The sequence below is a fragment of the Manis pentadactyla genome, chromosome 7 (assembly GCF_030020395.1).
Source record: "Manis pentadactyla isolate mManPen7 chromosome 7, mManPen7.hap1, whole genome shotgun sequence".
Classification (NCBI taxonomy): Eukaryota; Metazoa; Chordata; class Mammalia; order Pholidota; family Manidae; genus Manis; species Manis pentadactyla.
Genome location: NC_080025.1, coordinates 30683176 through 30698206, shown reverse-complemented (window position 1 = coordinate 30698206; position 15031 = coordinate 30683176). Strand labels below are relative to the sequence as shown.

Sequence of the window (15031 nt, the reverse complement as noted above, 5' to 3'; positions counted from 1 at the left end):
TTAACACTAACGCCAGCGCTGGGAAGATGTCTGTGCTGCCAGCGGAGTGATGATCTTCCAGATTCTCGCACAGACTTTTTATATTCCTAATTAAAGAGGCAGCCAGCCTCTTCACACTGGCTGTATGTTAAATATATACAAATCCATAACCAGGTTTCCAAATATACTGGAAGCCATTTTGAAAGAAAGGGGAGCAAAGAGAAAGAATGTATTTGGAGTGTCATGAACGGTGACACTGGGCACCAGGTACCAGGTGTCCCACCCAGGCCATGTCACGTGTCAGGGTGAGGTCACCCCTAAGGGCCTGCTTCGAATTCTGAGGTTCTGCTCTGTCCCAGCCACACGGCGTCAGGCCCTCGGCACTCCCGTACCTCAGGCTCCCACCTGTAAAGCGGTGTGAGCCTTACTGCCAGTTTCCCAGGGGAGTTCTGAGGGCCATAAGGAATAATTCACATATTATCAGGTCCACAAAGGTTAGCATTTGTCTTATTTACTGAGTCTCTTCCATTACATGGTTTCATTTTCTCTAGAAAAACTTACTCTCCCAGTAAGATGATTCTTTTAGCAAATTTGCAGTAAAACTGCAGCAAAAGGTGAAGAAAATAAAGATGGAAAAAATAGGCCAAGTGTAGAAAAAGGCCAATTTTAATAAAAATCACTCAGTTGACCTTGGACATTCAGAAGAAGAACCAGGGAGCATGCACAATAGAGGGCAGGAGAAAATCAAATGCAGAAACAGAGGCTTGTTTATACCAATTCCTGTTTCCAGACTGGGCCCCACGAAGGCAGCCCAGATTCCGGGAGCTCAGCGTCCTGCGTCACTGGGCCAGGAGGTGGCTGCCTGGCGTTTCATTCCTCCAGCCCCAAGAGCCTATTCAGAATCAAGGACGAGGACTGCCGGGCAAGCAGACGGTGGACAAGGAACCTCCCGCTGCAGGTTATGGCCAGCTCAGCGCTGCAGGGCCTGCCCAGCACTGTAGGTGCTTTGGGAGACACACGGACTGGGTGGTGGGGTGAACTTTGTGGCTTCAAACTGGTTTTTCTCTGCCTCTGACTTTATGTATCACAAAAACAGTCTGTGACAAACATACTTCACAGTCTGTGAATCATGAAATCCGAAGGGCCACCAGCCGCTGCTCTCCGGGCCCAGGGCCTCACCTCTCTCCAGCCCTCGTCATCACTAGAACCTTCATTCGGCTTTGCGCTCTTCCTATAACCTGAGCAACACATGTGGTGCCCTATCGCCCAAAGGCTGGAAGTCCTCAAACCATGAAGATCAATATTCTTAGTGGTGCAGAGATGCAGGAGTAGAAGGTTATATAATGTTAAGAATCACTCAGAAACAGTTTATCTTCAGTACAGAAGTAAGTACATACACATAATTAGGTATATCTAATAAAATAAAATCTGAGACTGTCTTGCGAAGCCTCATGTGAGAAATTAGTAAGTATTTCCCCTGTGTTGGCCACTGTACATTTTTCAATTGTAATACGACGTTTGTCTTTTGAAGAAAGGGAGCAATTTTGTCAGATATGGCCAGTAACTGAATCTCAGTCCATAGGGGACATTAACAAGAAGAAAAACAACACAAATTAACCTATCTGTCAATTCCACATACCCCCACATTAATAGGCGTATTCCAACTCTGGCTGTAGGAGGTGCATTTCACATAGACAAACAGGAGGAATCCTCTCCACCAAATCATGAATGAAAATGTCACTGGAATGTTGCCAGCTCCCCACCACTGAAACGGGTGCAAACTGGAGTACTGTGTGTATGTTTTTTTTACCCACTCAAATGCAAAAGAAAAGTGCTTTTCCATTCTCCAAAATGTCCTGAACCCTTGTAAAAAAGAACAAAAGCTACGAGAAGGAGAAAAAGTAATTCTGAAAATAAAAATCATTGTTGGCTTCAGTACCTAAACAAAAAGAGTAGCTTCTAGTCACTGGATTCATTGGTCCGACAAACTCCAGGGAGGTCGATCTTTGTGCTACCAACCACACGCGCATCCTGAGTGTCCCTGAGGGGCGGGCTGCTCCTGCCACATGTGCTCCATGCCCCCCACCGCCCGTGAGCTGCATCTGGGCACAGGGAGGCAGCTCGGGCCACACCTGGGCAGCAGAATGGAGGTTTCGGGCTTCTTTTTTCTCCTTTGAAAGTCTGTTATCTTTAGATTCCCGTATCTCTTGAGTATTTAAATCAAGTAAACGTGTTTACTGCTCTTTTTACGCCTCCATAATGACCACAATGATGCTTTTTACCCTCCGCAAGGACAGTACCAGCCCCGAATAAATCCACACGGTTAGATGGGATACATCGAGCCCGCTGGACGGAAGCTTCCAAGGAGCCTTACCTGGCACTCCCGTGTACATGATGGAGAACACATTGATTGCTATCGTAGCGGCATAGAACACTGGAAGTGCCCGGAGGCCGTTGGGGACAGGGTCCTCCTGCACGACAATGAGATAAAGTGGAAGGTCAGGATTCAAGGGGCATCTGGAGCAGACACAGACAAAATGACAGAAAACACTGTTAGGGGAAAGCCTTCCCACCGGCATGGCCGTGTCACTGCACCAGCGCAGGCATCTCTCCTACACAAACTATCTCAAAGAACCTGCCGTTGCATCCAGCAGACCCGCTAGGGGACTTGGACCATGTGAGCTGACCCCAGACTGAGACACAGAGGAGAATTGTTCAGCTCGGTAAGTTCCTGGGGCCTGGGGCCCAGCATGGCCTCAGCCTCAGCAGCTCTGCCACTCGCTACTCTAGCTAGGGTCACATTTGCTAAAAACTGACTTTCAGCAAATATTTTGACACTTGGCCCTCTGAGGATGTCCTAAGCCAAATGACTTCAATGCCCCGCATCACTAGTAGGTTTTACGGTCTCTCTGTTACACAATTCAGTTTAGTTCTGTTGATATAAAAAAAGCAGACATGTTACCATGTGCTATGACTTTCAGCCTTTTTGTAAGGTATAATATTTAATCTTTAACTGTTAAATGTTAAAAATAACTGTGGATTTCTCGTCTAATGAAAAAGATTTTACAACTTTAGGCTTCTGTTACAGCAGTCCCTAAATCTAATATGTCAACAAGAATGGTACTGCACATGTGTTAGGCTAAATAATATCTGAGAGATTATTAGAAATGTAGGGTTTTAGGCAGATTCACAGAGGATTTTGAGGCAAAAATATGGACTGGACACTCTCTGATGCAGCACTGATACATAGATGTTGCTTAAATAATTTATAAAAGGACTAATTTCTAATAACCATGTAAGACACTCAGATATTCATATGACTCTGAGACCTTCTGATGGGAAAAGGCAACTTAGATGTAGAGATAATGTGAGCTACGGTAGTAAGGGGAAGTACAGGGTGCCCCAGAGACTCCTGCTGTCAGATGCAAACAGGTAGGGAAATCTAGTGTGTGTGCGGAGCAGTCCATCTCATTAAGAACCTGTTTGGGAAGGTCTCAAGTAGCCATCAGCACCTGTCAAGAGGCCTGTGCTGAATGGCAGTGAGGTGCAAAGAATGTGAGAGCAGGGGAAGAAGGTGACTCAAGTGCATGAGAGTCACAGCCAGTGCAGGCAGGGGAGGTGCAGAGAGCCCAGAAGGAGCCGGATGACAGGCAGAGCGGCCTCCGACCTGCCAGGCGCCACGTGCAAAAAGCCCAGGCCAACTGACCCCACACGCCAGGCTGCCCGAATGCCTGCTGCCCCTGGGTTCCTGAACAGGGCTACCTCGGGCTGCCGAAGACGGACTCCCAACCAGACACTTCTGAAGGTGTACAGGTCTTAGGTTTGTTTTTCAATTGAATCACCTTATGTTTTGTCAAATAACCTGCTCTTAAAACTCAAATGACAGCTCTGTCATTAAGACCTCCTTTCCTCCCTCCTGTCTCTCTCTCCTTCCTTTCTTTCCTTCGCTCCTTCCCTCCAGCCCCACTGTGCCACCTGTCCAGGCACCCGTCATTCCCTCCTAACAGACATTCGAGCAGCGTGTTTAGCGTGCCACGCACAGTGCTGGGGCTGGGTTACAAGAGCGGGCAAGGCAGTCATGGGTTTCTGCTCTCACCAATCTTATAATTAAATAGCAAAGAGGCCACTGAGCAAGAACTGAAACGCCGTTCAGCATGATGGCACCCTGATGAGAGTAGAGTGCTGCGGGAGTGTGAGAGGGGGCCCACCGACCGTGGGTGGGTGAGGACAGCCTGCCCAGGAAGCCCTGCAGGCTGAGTGGCAGCAGGAGTTTGCCAGGCAAGGCTGGGTTCCAGGCAGGAAATAAAAAGAGTGCAGGCTGGAAGGCAAGAGACAGCTGCACCTTTCAAGTACAAAAATGTTAGTATGGAGGGAGCCCAAGAGAAGGAATCCTAAGTTTGTTCTTATGCAAGGGCATGAGTCCCGCAATAGGCTAGTGGGTGATGCTAAGAAAAAAATGGCTGCCTCTCCAGGTGAGGGCACGGCGCTGGCCGGCATGTCCCGGGGGCTCAGGCTCTGCTAGAACGCGCTCCCTAGAGGCGTGCATTGTGGTTTACAAAATACTGTGGCAACCCCTTGAGAGTTGAGAAAATTTTTTCTAGTAAGTTTTCACTTCCATCTCATTTTATTCTTGATGAAACACACCCCAGTTGGTGTATTCCTTCTTCTTATCCTTTCCTGAGGATGGGGAAGAGCCAGTATTTCAAGCTGGCTTTCTCCATTAAAACAGAGAACACACCTTACATTTGGGTAAATAAATTCTCCGGCTCTTTTTAGTGATAGTCAATCCAACATATTAACACTATCTCACCCTCTTCTGTTTCACATCCAGGAAATAATTACCTTTCCTGTTTGAGGTCTGCACACAATGCCTGGGAGTCCTGATTCATGAACCAAGTCACAAGATAGGAAACACTACAGTGCAGCCCCCAGTCCTCTGCCTTGACTCCTGCCTCCTTGATAATAGTGCCTAATTCTAACTCCAGGATGCTATGTGCCTTAATGACATTAAAACACAATTATTCCCCTAACCCCCCTCACTATTCATTTCTATTGAGTAGAACCAAAATTTGTTCTAAAACTCAATTTAAAAAATAACATCCTCACTTACCTTTTTTTGTTTGTTTGTTTTTTGTTTTTTGAGGGCATCTCTCATATTTATTGATCAAATGGTTGTTAACAACAATAAAATTCTGTATAGGGGACTCAATGCTCAATGCACAATCATTAATCCACCCCAAGCCTAATTCTCATCAGTCTCCAATCTTCTGAAGTATAACGAACAAGTTCTTACATGATGAACAAATTCTTACATAGTGAATAAGTTCTTACATGGTGAACAGTGCAAGGGCAGTCATCACAGAAACTTTCGGTTTTGATCACGCATTATGAACTATAAACAATCAGGTCAAATATGAATATTCGTTTGATTTTTATACTTGATTTATATGTGAATCCCACATTTCTCCCTTATTATTATTATTATTATTATTATTTTTAATAAAATGCCGAAGTGGTAGGTAGATACAAGATAAAGGTAGAAAACATAGTTTAGTGCTGTAAGAGAGCAAATGTAGATGATCAGGTGTGTGCCTGTAGACTATGTGTTAATCCAAGCTACACAAGGGCAATAAAACATCCACGGATGCAGAAGATTTCTCTCAGAACAGGGAGGGTGAGGTTCTAAGCCTCACCTCTGTTGATCCCCAATTTCTCACCTGATGGCCCCCCTGCGACTGTGCCTGTCTTAGGTTGTTCCTCCCTTGAGGGATCTTACCCGTCTCTGGCTAACCAGTCATCTTCCGGGGCTCACTTACCTTTTTCAAGATGAATATCCTGATCAGCACAAACAGCATGCCAGACATGAAACCAGACAACAGTGGAGATATAAACCAAGAAGCAACTGAATAATTGAAAGAAAAATCTAGTGAATGTTAAAATTCTACACAATTCAAGTCATATTTATACAATACAATGACAACCGACATACAGTACCCACAATAATAAATATTCCTGGAATTCTTCACCTTAACGAGGACCTAACACACACTACCCCTGGCATGCCGTCCTCACACACAAACACACAGTCCCACACAACTGAGCACACTTGGACAGGCAAGTAAGTGGTCCCTGGGCTCCTCTGCCTGCTCCTCTCCTCCGGCCACATGGAGACCTGGCCCTTGCTCCGACAGGGCGGGTTACTGAAAAGGTGGGCCGCCTTCCACACTGTTTTCCCAGTCCAGCCCTGCTGTCCTGACAATTTCAGCCTCTGGCCTCGTAGTTTCCGACTCTGGCTGCTCATCGGGCATATTCAGTGAGTTTTCAAAAGCTAGTTATGCTCTGGCTCCACCCCCAGAATTCTAATTTAAAAGGTTCCGGACAGGGTCTGGGCATTGACATCTTTAAACTGTTCCCCCAAGTAATTATAAAGTGCGGCCAGAGTTCTAGAAGCCTGTTTTAGAAGCCTGGGATCTAAGGTGATTTTCCAGGCCATCTATCTGTGTCCCTGCCTGGCAGGCTGGGGTGCGTCCACACGGCTCCTGAAGCCACTGATTCTTAAAAGGATGAGCAACCCAGAGGATGGACATGGGGCGAAAGAGGATTTTTTACAACGGGCGGGTTGGTGGTTTTGAGGGCTGAGTGGATTTCCTTCCTGCTAAAATCCAGAGCCAGGAAGCAGGTGGTCAGACCTCTCAGAACAGCCAGCTGGGCAGCGGGCAAGCCAGACGCAATACTTCCTCTAGGGGGCAGGCTGGGAGACTCTTGAATGCAGTCGGGGGCGAGGAGGGGGCGAGGAGGGGGCTCGCTCTGGGCCTTTCGCATGCCTATGAACTCTTGCCTCCTGGGCTCTGAAGGCCTTCTCTCACCAGGGCCTAGTTTTCCTCCAACTACAGACTGATTTTAGAAACATTTCTTCCTTGTTCAGGAACGATACATAAGACACTGATTTTCAAAGCTGGTTGGCAATGTAACGTTTGAAAACAGTGCTTGGAGTTAAGAATTTGTCCAACACATAACACTTCCATTAACAGACATTCAGAGGGGAAATGCATTAGCCCATAGGGCTTCTAGACCTTAACATTCGAAGGAGAAAAAATAATGGCAACTTTTAATAAAACTTACTCTAGAGGATGCAAACTTTCCTTCTTATAGGTAAAAGAAAATGGCAATTACCAATCTTGACAAGCTCCATCCACTGGACACCTTTTGTGCCGATGGCAATGAGCGAGAACCCTATCGTAGAGCCGACGATGCAATGTGTTCCTGAGATTGGCAGTCTCAGGAAGGACGCGATCAGCTGCCAAACAGCTGAACCTACCAGGTGGGAGAGAAAAAACGTCAGGTACAGAGTGCAGTGCACCAGTCAGCACAGGGGGAGGAATCCAAGCTGCTGTTCTCCGTACAGCACATCCCTGGGCTCACTGTCCATGGATTGTTCCTGTCCAGGGCGCTGCAGTCCTGACAAAAATTGCTCAGTGAACTCCAGACAGAGGACCGTTCTTGCACACTGAAGGGGTAACAAGGGCTTATTTAAGGGAAGGGCGTGTAAGCATTTCCAGAAAGCCTCCTGATGCCAGTCGTTGTCTGCCGGCCTCACGTGCAGCTGGGGGTGCGGGCGATGAACTACTTCCAGTGTGAAGTGTGGTCCAGACCAAGGACAAGATCAAAGACTCGAATGGGGGCAGTGAAGGAAGAGGGGCCACATACTGGAAAAGACTTCACTGTTGTTACGCCCCTTGTCCCTGAGGAGGAGGGCCAAATCCTCGCATGTCCATCACACCTCAGTAAAAGAAGAGGGACAGGCGATCCCAGGCTCCTTTTTGTATTTTTGCCTCTCATATGAGAAGCAGCTGTATCTACCTGAGGCTGGACGTGTGCCCAGGAAGCCGGGCCTCTTCTCTGCTCCCCCAGGCCTCCCACATCCTTAGGGGTAAGAGGACACCTGAGGTTGGGTGCTGTGTCCTTGTACCTCACTGTCACTGGTCTTTTCCAGGCTTGGCGTTTCTCTGGGCTACAGTTCACTTCAGATATTTTCATAAGCAGATCAAGTTCTACAGTGAGTATTAAAAGCACCAGCAGGGCGAGATCACTTTCAGCAACAGTTGTTGAAAAGCTCACACAGAAGAGAAAGGGAACAAAGGGCTTGGCTGATAAGCAGGGCACGTCATTAATCCCAAATGTTCATTCTGGACATTGGGGTGCCTGGCGGCAGCAGAGCTCTCAGCAGAGCCCCGGTTCCTTCTTCAGAAGTACCTGCTTCACAGAGGACCACCAGGGGCCGCACAGGGCCCGGTCTGTGAGTGCCTCACAGCTGCCCCATGCACGCAGGGCACGCCGACCTGTGAGGCCAGCTGGGCTGTGACCCTGTCTGCATCTGTCCCCAAAGCGTGTGCTGGGAGGAGGGGAGGCCGGCCTGGCAGCCTGACCGGCCAAGCTGGGGACAGGCTCCACAGCAGTGCCCCCGGCTTTCTGAAGCCTTTGCATCTAAGCCCTGGGCTCCTCAGGGACTACTCTGTTTTGAAAATAAAGCTAGAGTTTCATGGGACTAGAGGCATAACTTAAAAAGCAAACTGTATGATTTATGTTCTTATAAAAAAATTAAGATAATCTAGTGGAGGTGAAGGGAATGGTATGAACTCACCCAAATGAATTCAGCCCATGGGGTCATCCTTCCAGAAAGCTACTATCCTGTCTGTGGCTGACTCCCTAGCCTAGTCCTGGAGCAGCAGGTGGGGGTAAGGGGGCCTGAGAACCATGAGGAAAGAAAGGGGCTGGGGCAGGCGGGGAGGAGCGGCTGGAGCTGGGGCGGCAGGGACCTGCCCAGGACTCCGGCACCTCAGAGTTCCCAAAGGCCACAGGGCTACTCTAACGTCAAGGGAAACAACGGGAGCACGAAAGAGACACTTTAACCTGAGATAATGACATTCCACATAGAGGGAAGGGATGAAGTATGGCGTAAGGGTGGGGGACAAACCCAGGGAAAGTGGGGGAGAAGGCGGGTGTCTCTGAGGTTGCTGGGAAGACAAGAATGCGGGCCGAGGTGCAGGGTCCTGGGAGGCAGGCAGGTGTGCAGGAGGCTTGGCAGCCGTGTGGGTTGTGTGTGCTTCAGGCCTCTTCATGCTACCGCGAGTATGTCCGTGAGGAGACAGTGAGTTCCGCACTCCAGATTTGGGAGACCCTTGGTGGTTTCATACTAAGTGCTGAGCTAGGGTCCCAAAAGATAGTTTGCTTGAGATGTGCAGCTGCCATGAACTGGTACCCAACGAGCCCAGCGCCACCATATCTCTGTGAGAAAGCTCAGAGGCCCGTGGGCTTGGGGAGATGAAAAGGAGCAACAAAGAAACAGAATAGGAGGAGCCAAGATGGCAGCATGAGTAGAGCAGAGGAAATCTCCTCCCAAAACTATATATATTTTTGAAAATAAAACAAATACAACTCTTCCTAAAAGAGAGACCAGAAGACACAGGACAACAGTCAGACTACATCCACACCTGCGAGAACCCAGCGCCTTGCAAAGGGGGTAAGATGCAAGCCGCGGCCTGGAGGGACCCAAGCACCCCTCCCCCCAGCTCCCGGCGGGAGGAGAGGAGTCGGAGCGGGGAGGGAGAGGGAGCCCAGGACTGCTAAACACCCAGCCCTAGCCATCTGCACTGGAGCGCAGACACAGTGAGTGCGTGGGGTGCTGGATACTAGGGAAACAGGACAGTAAGACCTGTGAGCGGGTCCCCACAGCCGGCGCCCCTGGGACAAAGAAAAGCAAGTGCTTTTTGAAAGTCTTAAAGGGACAGGGACCCCACCGCTGGATGGAGGCGTCCCGGCACAATCAGCTAAGCAGCTGGGAATCCCGGGGAACTCTGGTGCCCTAACCCCCTGGGCGGCAGCACAGCTCCAAGGACCCTCACTGCGATTAACAGCCTCCCGCCCATTCCCCCTCCGGCGTGGCTCCGTGATAGCGGAGCAGCAGCCTGAGGCCGGCCACACCCACAGCAACCGCACCATGCTTACTACACAGCGGCCGGGCAAGAATCAGAGACCCAGTCTGCATGCAGCTGCCCAGCACAAGCCGCTAGAGGTCGCTGTTCTTCCAGGAGTGGAAGGTCACAAACCAGCAAGAAGGGAGTCTCCCAGCCGACACACACGCCAGCTCCCCACAACTACCTCTATCTCCATGAAAAGGCAGAAGAATTTGATGCAGACCAAAATCACAGAGACAACCTCTGAGAAGTAGCTTGGAGAGACAGACCTAACCAATCTTCCTGAAAAAGAATTCAAAATAAAGATCATAACCATGCTGATGGAGCTGCAGAGAAAAATACAAGAGCTAATGGACAAAGTAGGGAGGGAGACAACAGAAATAAAACAATCTCTGGAAGGGCTTAAAAGCAGAATGGACAAGATGCAAGAAGCCATTAATAGAATAGAAACCAGAGAACAGGAACGCATAGAGGCTGACGCAGAGAGAGATAAAAGGATCTCCAGAAATGAAACAATATTAAGAGAATTGTGTGACCAATCCAAAAGGAACAATATCTGCATTATAGGGGTACCAGAAGAAGAAGAGAGAGAAAAAGGGATAAAAAGTGTCTTTGAAGAAATAATTGCTGAAAACTTCCCCACACTGGGGGAGAAAATAATCTCTCAGAACATGGAAGTACATGGAACTCCCAACAGAAGGGACCCAAGGAGGACAACACTAAGACACATAATAATTAAAATGGCAAATATCAAGGACAAGGACATGGTATTAAAGGCAGCCAGAGAGAGGAAAAAGGTCACCTACAAAGGAAAACCCATCAGGCTATCATCAGACTTCTCAACAGAAACCTCACAGGCCAGAAGAGAATGGCATGGTATATTTAATGCAATGAAACAGAAGGGCCTTGAACCAAGGATACTGTATCCAGCACGATTATCATTTAAATATGAAGGAGGGATTAAACAATTCCCAGACAAGCAAAAGTTGAGGGAATTTGCCTCCCACAAACCACCTCTACAGGGTATCTTAGACGGACTGCTCTAGATGGGAGCACTCCTAAGGCTAAACAGATGTCACCAGAGAAAATAAAATCACAGCAAAGAAAGCAGACCAACCAAATACTAACTAAAGGCAAAAAATAAAATCAACTACCCACAAAAGCAGTCAAAGGAAACACAAAAGAGCACAAAATAAAACACCTAACATATAAAGAATGGAGGAGGAGGAATAAGAAGGGAGAGAAATAAAGAATCACCAGACTGTGTTTATAACAGCTCAATAAGTGAGTTAAGTTAGACAGTAAGATACTAAAGAAGCTACTCTTGACCCTTTGGTAACCACAAATCTAAAGCCTGCAATGGCAATAAGTACATATCTTTCAATAATCACCCTAAATGTAAATGGACTGAATGCACCAATCAAAAGACACAGAGTAATAGAATGGATAAAAAAGCAAGATCCATCCATATGCTGATTACAAGAGACTCATCTCAAACCCAAAGAAATGAACAGACTAAACGTCAAGGGATGGAAAAAGATATTCCATGCAGATAACACGGAGAAAAAAGCAGGTGTTGCAGTACTAGTATCAGACAAAATAGACTTCAAAACAAAGAAAGTAACAAGAGATAAAGATAATGATAAAGGGGTCGGTCCAACAAGAGGATATAACCATTATAAATATATATGCACCCAACACAAGAGCACCAGCATATGTGAAACAAATACTAACTGAACTAAAGGAGGAAATAGAATGCAATGCATTCATTTTAGGAGACTTCAACACACCACTCACTCCAAAGGACAGATCCACCAGACAGAAAATAAGGACACAGAGGCACTGAACAACACACTAGAACAGATGGACCTAATAGACATCTATAGAACTCTACACCCAAAAGCTACAGGATACACATTCTTCTCAAGTGCACATGGAACATTCTCCAGAATAGACCACATGCTAGGCCACAAAAAGAGCCTCAGTAAATTAAAAAAGATTGAAATCCTACCAACCAACTTTTCAGACCACAATGGTATAAAACTAATAAATTGTACAAAGAAAGCAAGAAGGCCCACAAACACATGGAGGCTTAACAATATGTTCCTAAATAATCAATAGATCAACGACCAAATTAAAATAGAGATCAAGCAATATATGGAAACAGATGACAACAACACCACGAAGCCCCAACTTCTGTGGGAAGCAGCAAAAGCAGTCTTAAGAGGAAAGTATATAGCAATCCAGACATATTTAAAGAAGGAAGAACAATCCCAAATGAATAGTCTAAACTCACAATTATCGAAATTGGAAAAAAAAGAACAAATGAGGCCTAAAGTCAGCAGAAGGAGGGATATAATAAAGATCAGAGAAGAAATAAATAAAATTGAGAATAATAAAACAATAGAAAAAAATTAATGAAACGAAGAGCTGGTTCTTTGAGAAAATAAACAAAATAGATAAGCCTCTAGCCAGACTTATTAAGAGAAAAAGAGAATCAACACACAACAACAGAATCAGAAAAGAGAAAGGAAAAATCATGATGGACCCCACAGAAATACAAAGAATTATTAGAGAATACTATGAAAACCTATATGCTAACAAGCTGGAAAACCTAGAAGAAATGGACAACTTCCTAGAAAAATACAACCTTCCAAGACTGACCAAGGAAGAAACACAAAATCTAAACAAACCAATCACCAGCAAAGAAATTGAAGCGGTAATCAAAAAACTACCCAGGAACAAAACCCCCGGGCCAGATGGATTTACCTCGGAGTTTTATCAGACATACAGAGAAGACATAATACTCATTCTCCTTAAAGTTTTCCAAAAAATAGAAGAGGAGGGAATACTCCCAAACTCATTCTATGAAGCCAACATCACCCTAATACCAAAACCAGGCAAAGATCCCACCAAAAAAGAAAACAACAGACCAAGATCCTTGATGAACGTAGATGCAAAAGTACTCAACAAAATATTAGCAAACCGAATTCAAAAATACACCAAAAGGATCATACACCATGATCAAGTGGGATTCATCTCAGGGATGCAAGGATGGTACAACATTCAAAAATCCATCAACATCATCCACCACATAAACAAAAAGAAAGACAAAAACCACATGATCATCTCCATGGATGCTGAAAAAAACATTCGACAAAATTCAACATCCATTCATGATAAAAACTCCCAACAAAATGGGCATAGAGGGAAAGTACCTCAACATAATAAAGGCCATATATCATAAACCCACAGCTAACATCATACTGAACAGTGAGAAGCTGAAAGCTTTTCCTCTAAGATAGGGAACAAGACAGGGATGCCCACTCTCCCCACTGTTATTTAACATAGTACTGGAGGTCCTAGCCATGGCAATTAGACAAAACAAAGAAATACAAGGAATCCAGATTGGTAAAGAAGAAGTCAAACTGTCACTATTTGCAGATGACATAAATGATATTGTACATAAAAAACCTTAAAGACTCCATTCCAAAACTACTAGAACTGATATCGGAATTCAGCAAAGTTGCAGGATACAAAATTAACACACAGAAAACTGTAGCTTTCCTATACACTAACAATGAACTAATAGAAAGAGAAATCAGGAAAACAAGTCCATTCACAATTGCAGCAAAAAGAATAAAATACCTAGGAATAAATAATGTTGGTGGGGGGGGCATGGGGAGGGCTGTGCAACACAGAGAAGACAGTAGTGATTCTACAGCATCTTATGCTGATGGACAGTGACTGTAATGAGGTGTGTGTGGGGGGACTTGATGAAGGGGGGAGCCTAGTAAACATAATGTTCTTCATGTAATTGTAGATTAACGATAACAACAACAACAAAATATATATATATATATAACCAACCATAGGCAAATGAGAAACCATAAAAAAAAAAGAATAAAAGGATGGGGGAAGGAGAGAAGGAAGGGATGTGGAATGTGGAAGCGGACAATGGGGAGAATTTTGGCGTCTGAACGGAATGAACTTTGGGTTAGCCGATAATCATTACACCACCTAAATTTATGGGGCTCCCACTGGCGAGGAAGCCGATTTAAAAATCTAGGTGACTCAAATTCCCAACAAAAAGGCTTTGAGATTCATCTAACCACACACCAGAAGGAAGAACAAGGAGCCAAAGCAAAAGAAACAGAACCAAGCTGCTGCCCCGAGACCCCAACCTGCTTGGGTTAGCTGAGTAGTTCCCTTCTTTCGGGAAAGAGCCGGAGGTGGGAAAGTTGAGATGCTGGACAGGTCATGCTGTTCACGCTGAGAGTCAGCAGGGACCCGGCCCAGCTCACAGGCCTCCCGTCTGGCCGGGGGCCGTGTGGCCTCGTGGACAAATCTTTCATAAGCACCACCTCTCCTCAAAAGCTCCATCCAACCGACGGAGAAGCTTCTGTCAGGATTTAACTTTATCCGTGTTCTTTATTTCTCCCTCAGTTTCTACATATTCTGCGTGCATCATCCTAAATGGAAAAATCTAGATTTCAGCTTGATATGATTATGGCTTAGGTATCAATCTGGCCATCAAGGGTGAATTGTGCAAGCCACTATTATTTTTCTAAGGGAGACTTCAATGATATCTATGATGAGATATATTTGTTCCGTGTAGGTAGGTAAAACCCAGCCATCATAACAGCTGGGGGAGTTAGGACAAGTGTCACAATGTGAAATAGGAACTCTGAGCTACCACAGCCCACTGTGCTCAGCATTCAATGCCTTAGTACATCAGTCTGTTTTGGATCAGATGCCTCAACAACTTCTCGGGCTAACTTGCTGCAACAGAAAGATGATAGGCCTTCTTAGATTTGGCAAGTAATGTCCACATTCTGGGTGCTCAGGAAATGCTAGGGAGGTAAGTAATTAGGGTCCTGTGGGATTGCGGCTGTGTTCTCCAAGCACCAGTGCCTTAGCTCCTACTACAGGACCCTTCCTACAAAGGATGCGTCCTGCTGAAGGAGTCCCTCTCTGCCCTCCCGTCCCTAACCAAACTGCCCCTTCCTTCAGTGCTCTGCTGTGACATCAGTGCTCTGCTACCCCAGCTCATGTAGAGGCAAGCAGAGAACGAGCCC

At 46.1% G+C, this 15031-nt stretch overlaps 1 protein-coding gene across 4 annotated transcripts in view; it reads right to left on the bottom strand.

Moving 5' to 3' along the window:
• SLC20A2 (solute carrier family 20 member 2) overlaps positions 1-15031 on the bottom strand; it is a 114870-nt gene that overhangs the window by 36515 nt on the left and 63324 nt on the right. For all 4 annotated transcript variants that reach the window (XM_036877492.2, XM_057505204.1, XM_057505205.1 and 1 more), the window contains exons 3-5: positions 7153-7293; positions 5796-5881; positions 2354-2450 (exon numbers count right to left, since the gene is read on the bottom strand). In XM_036877492.2, coding sequence (XP_036733387.2) covers positions 2354-2450; positions 5796-5881; positions 7153-7293 — 324 coding nt within the window. The remainder of the gene's footprint in view (positions 1-2353; positions 2451-5795; positions 5882-7152; positions 7294-15031) is intronic.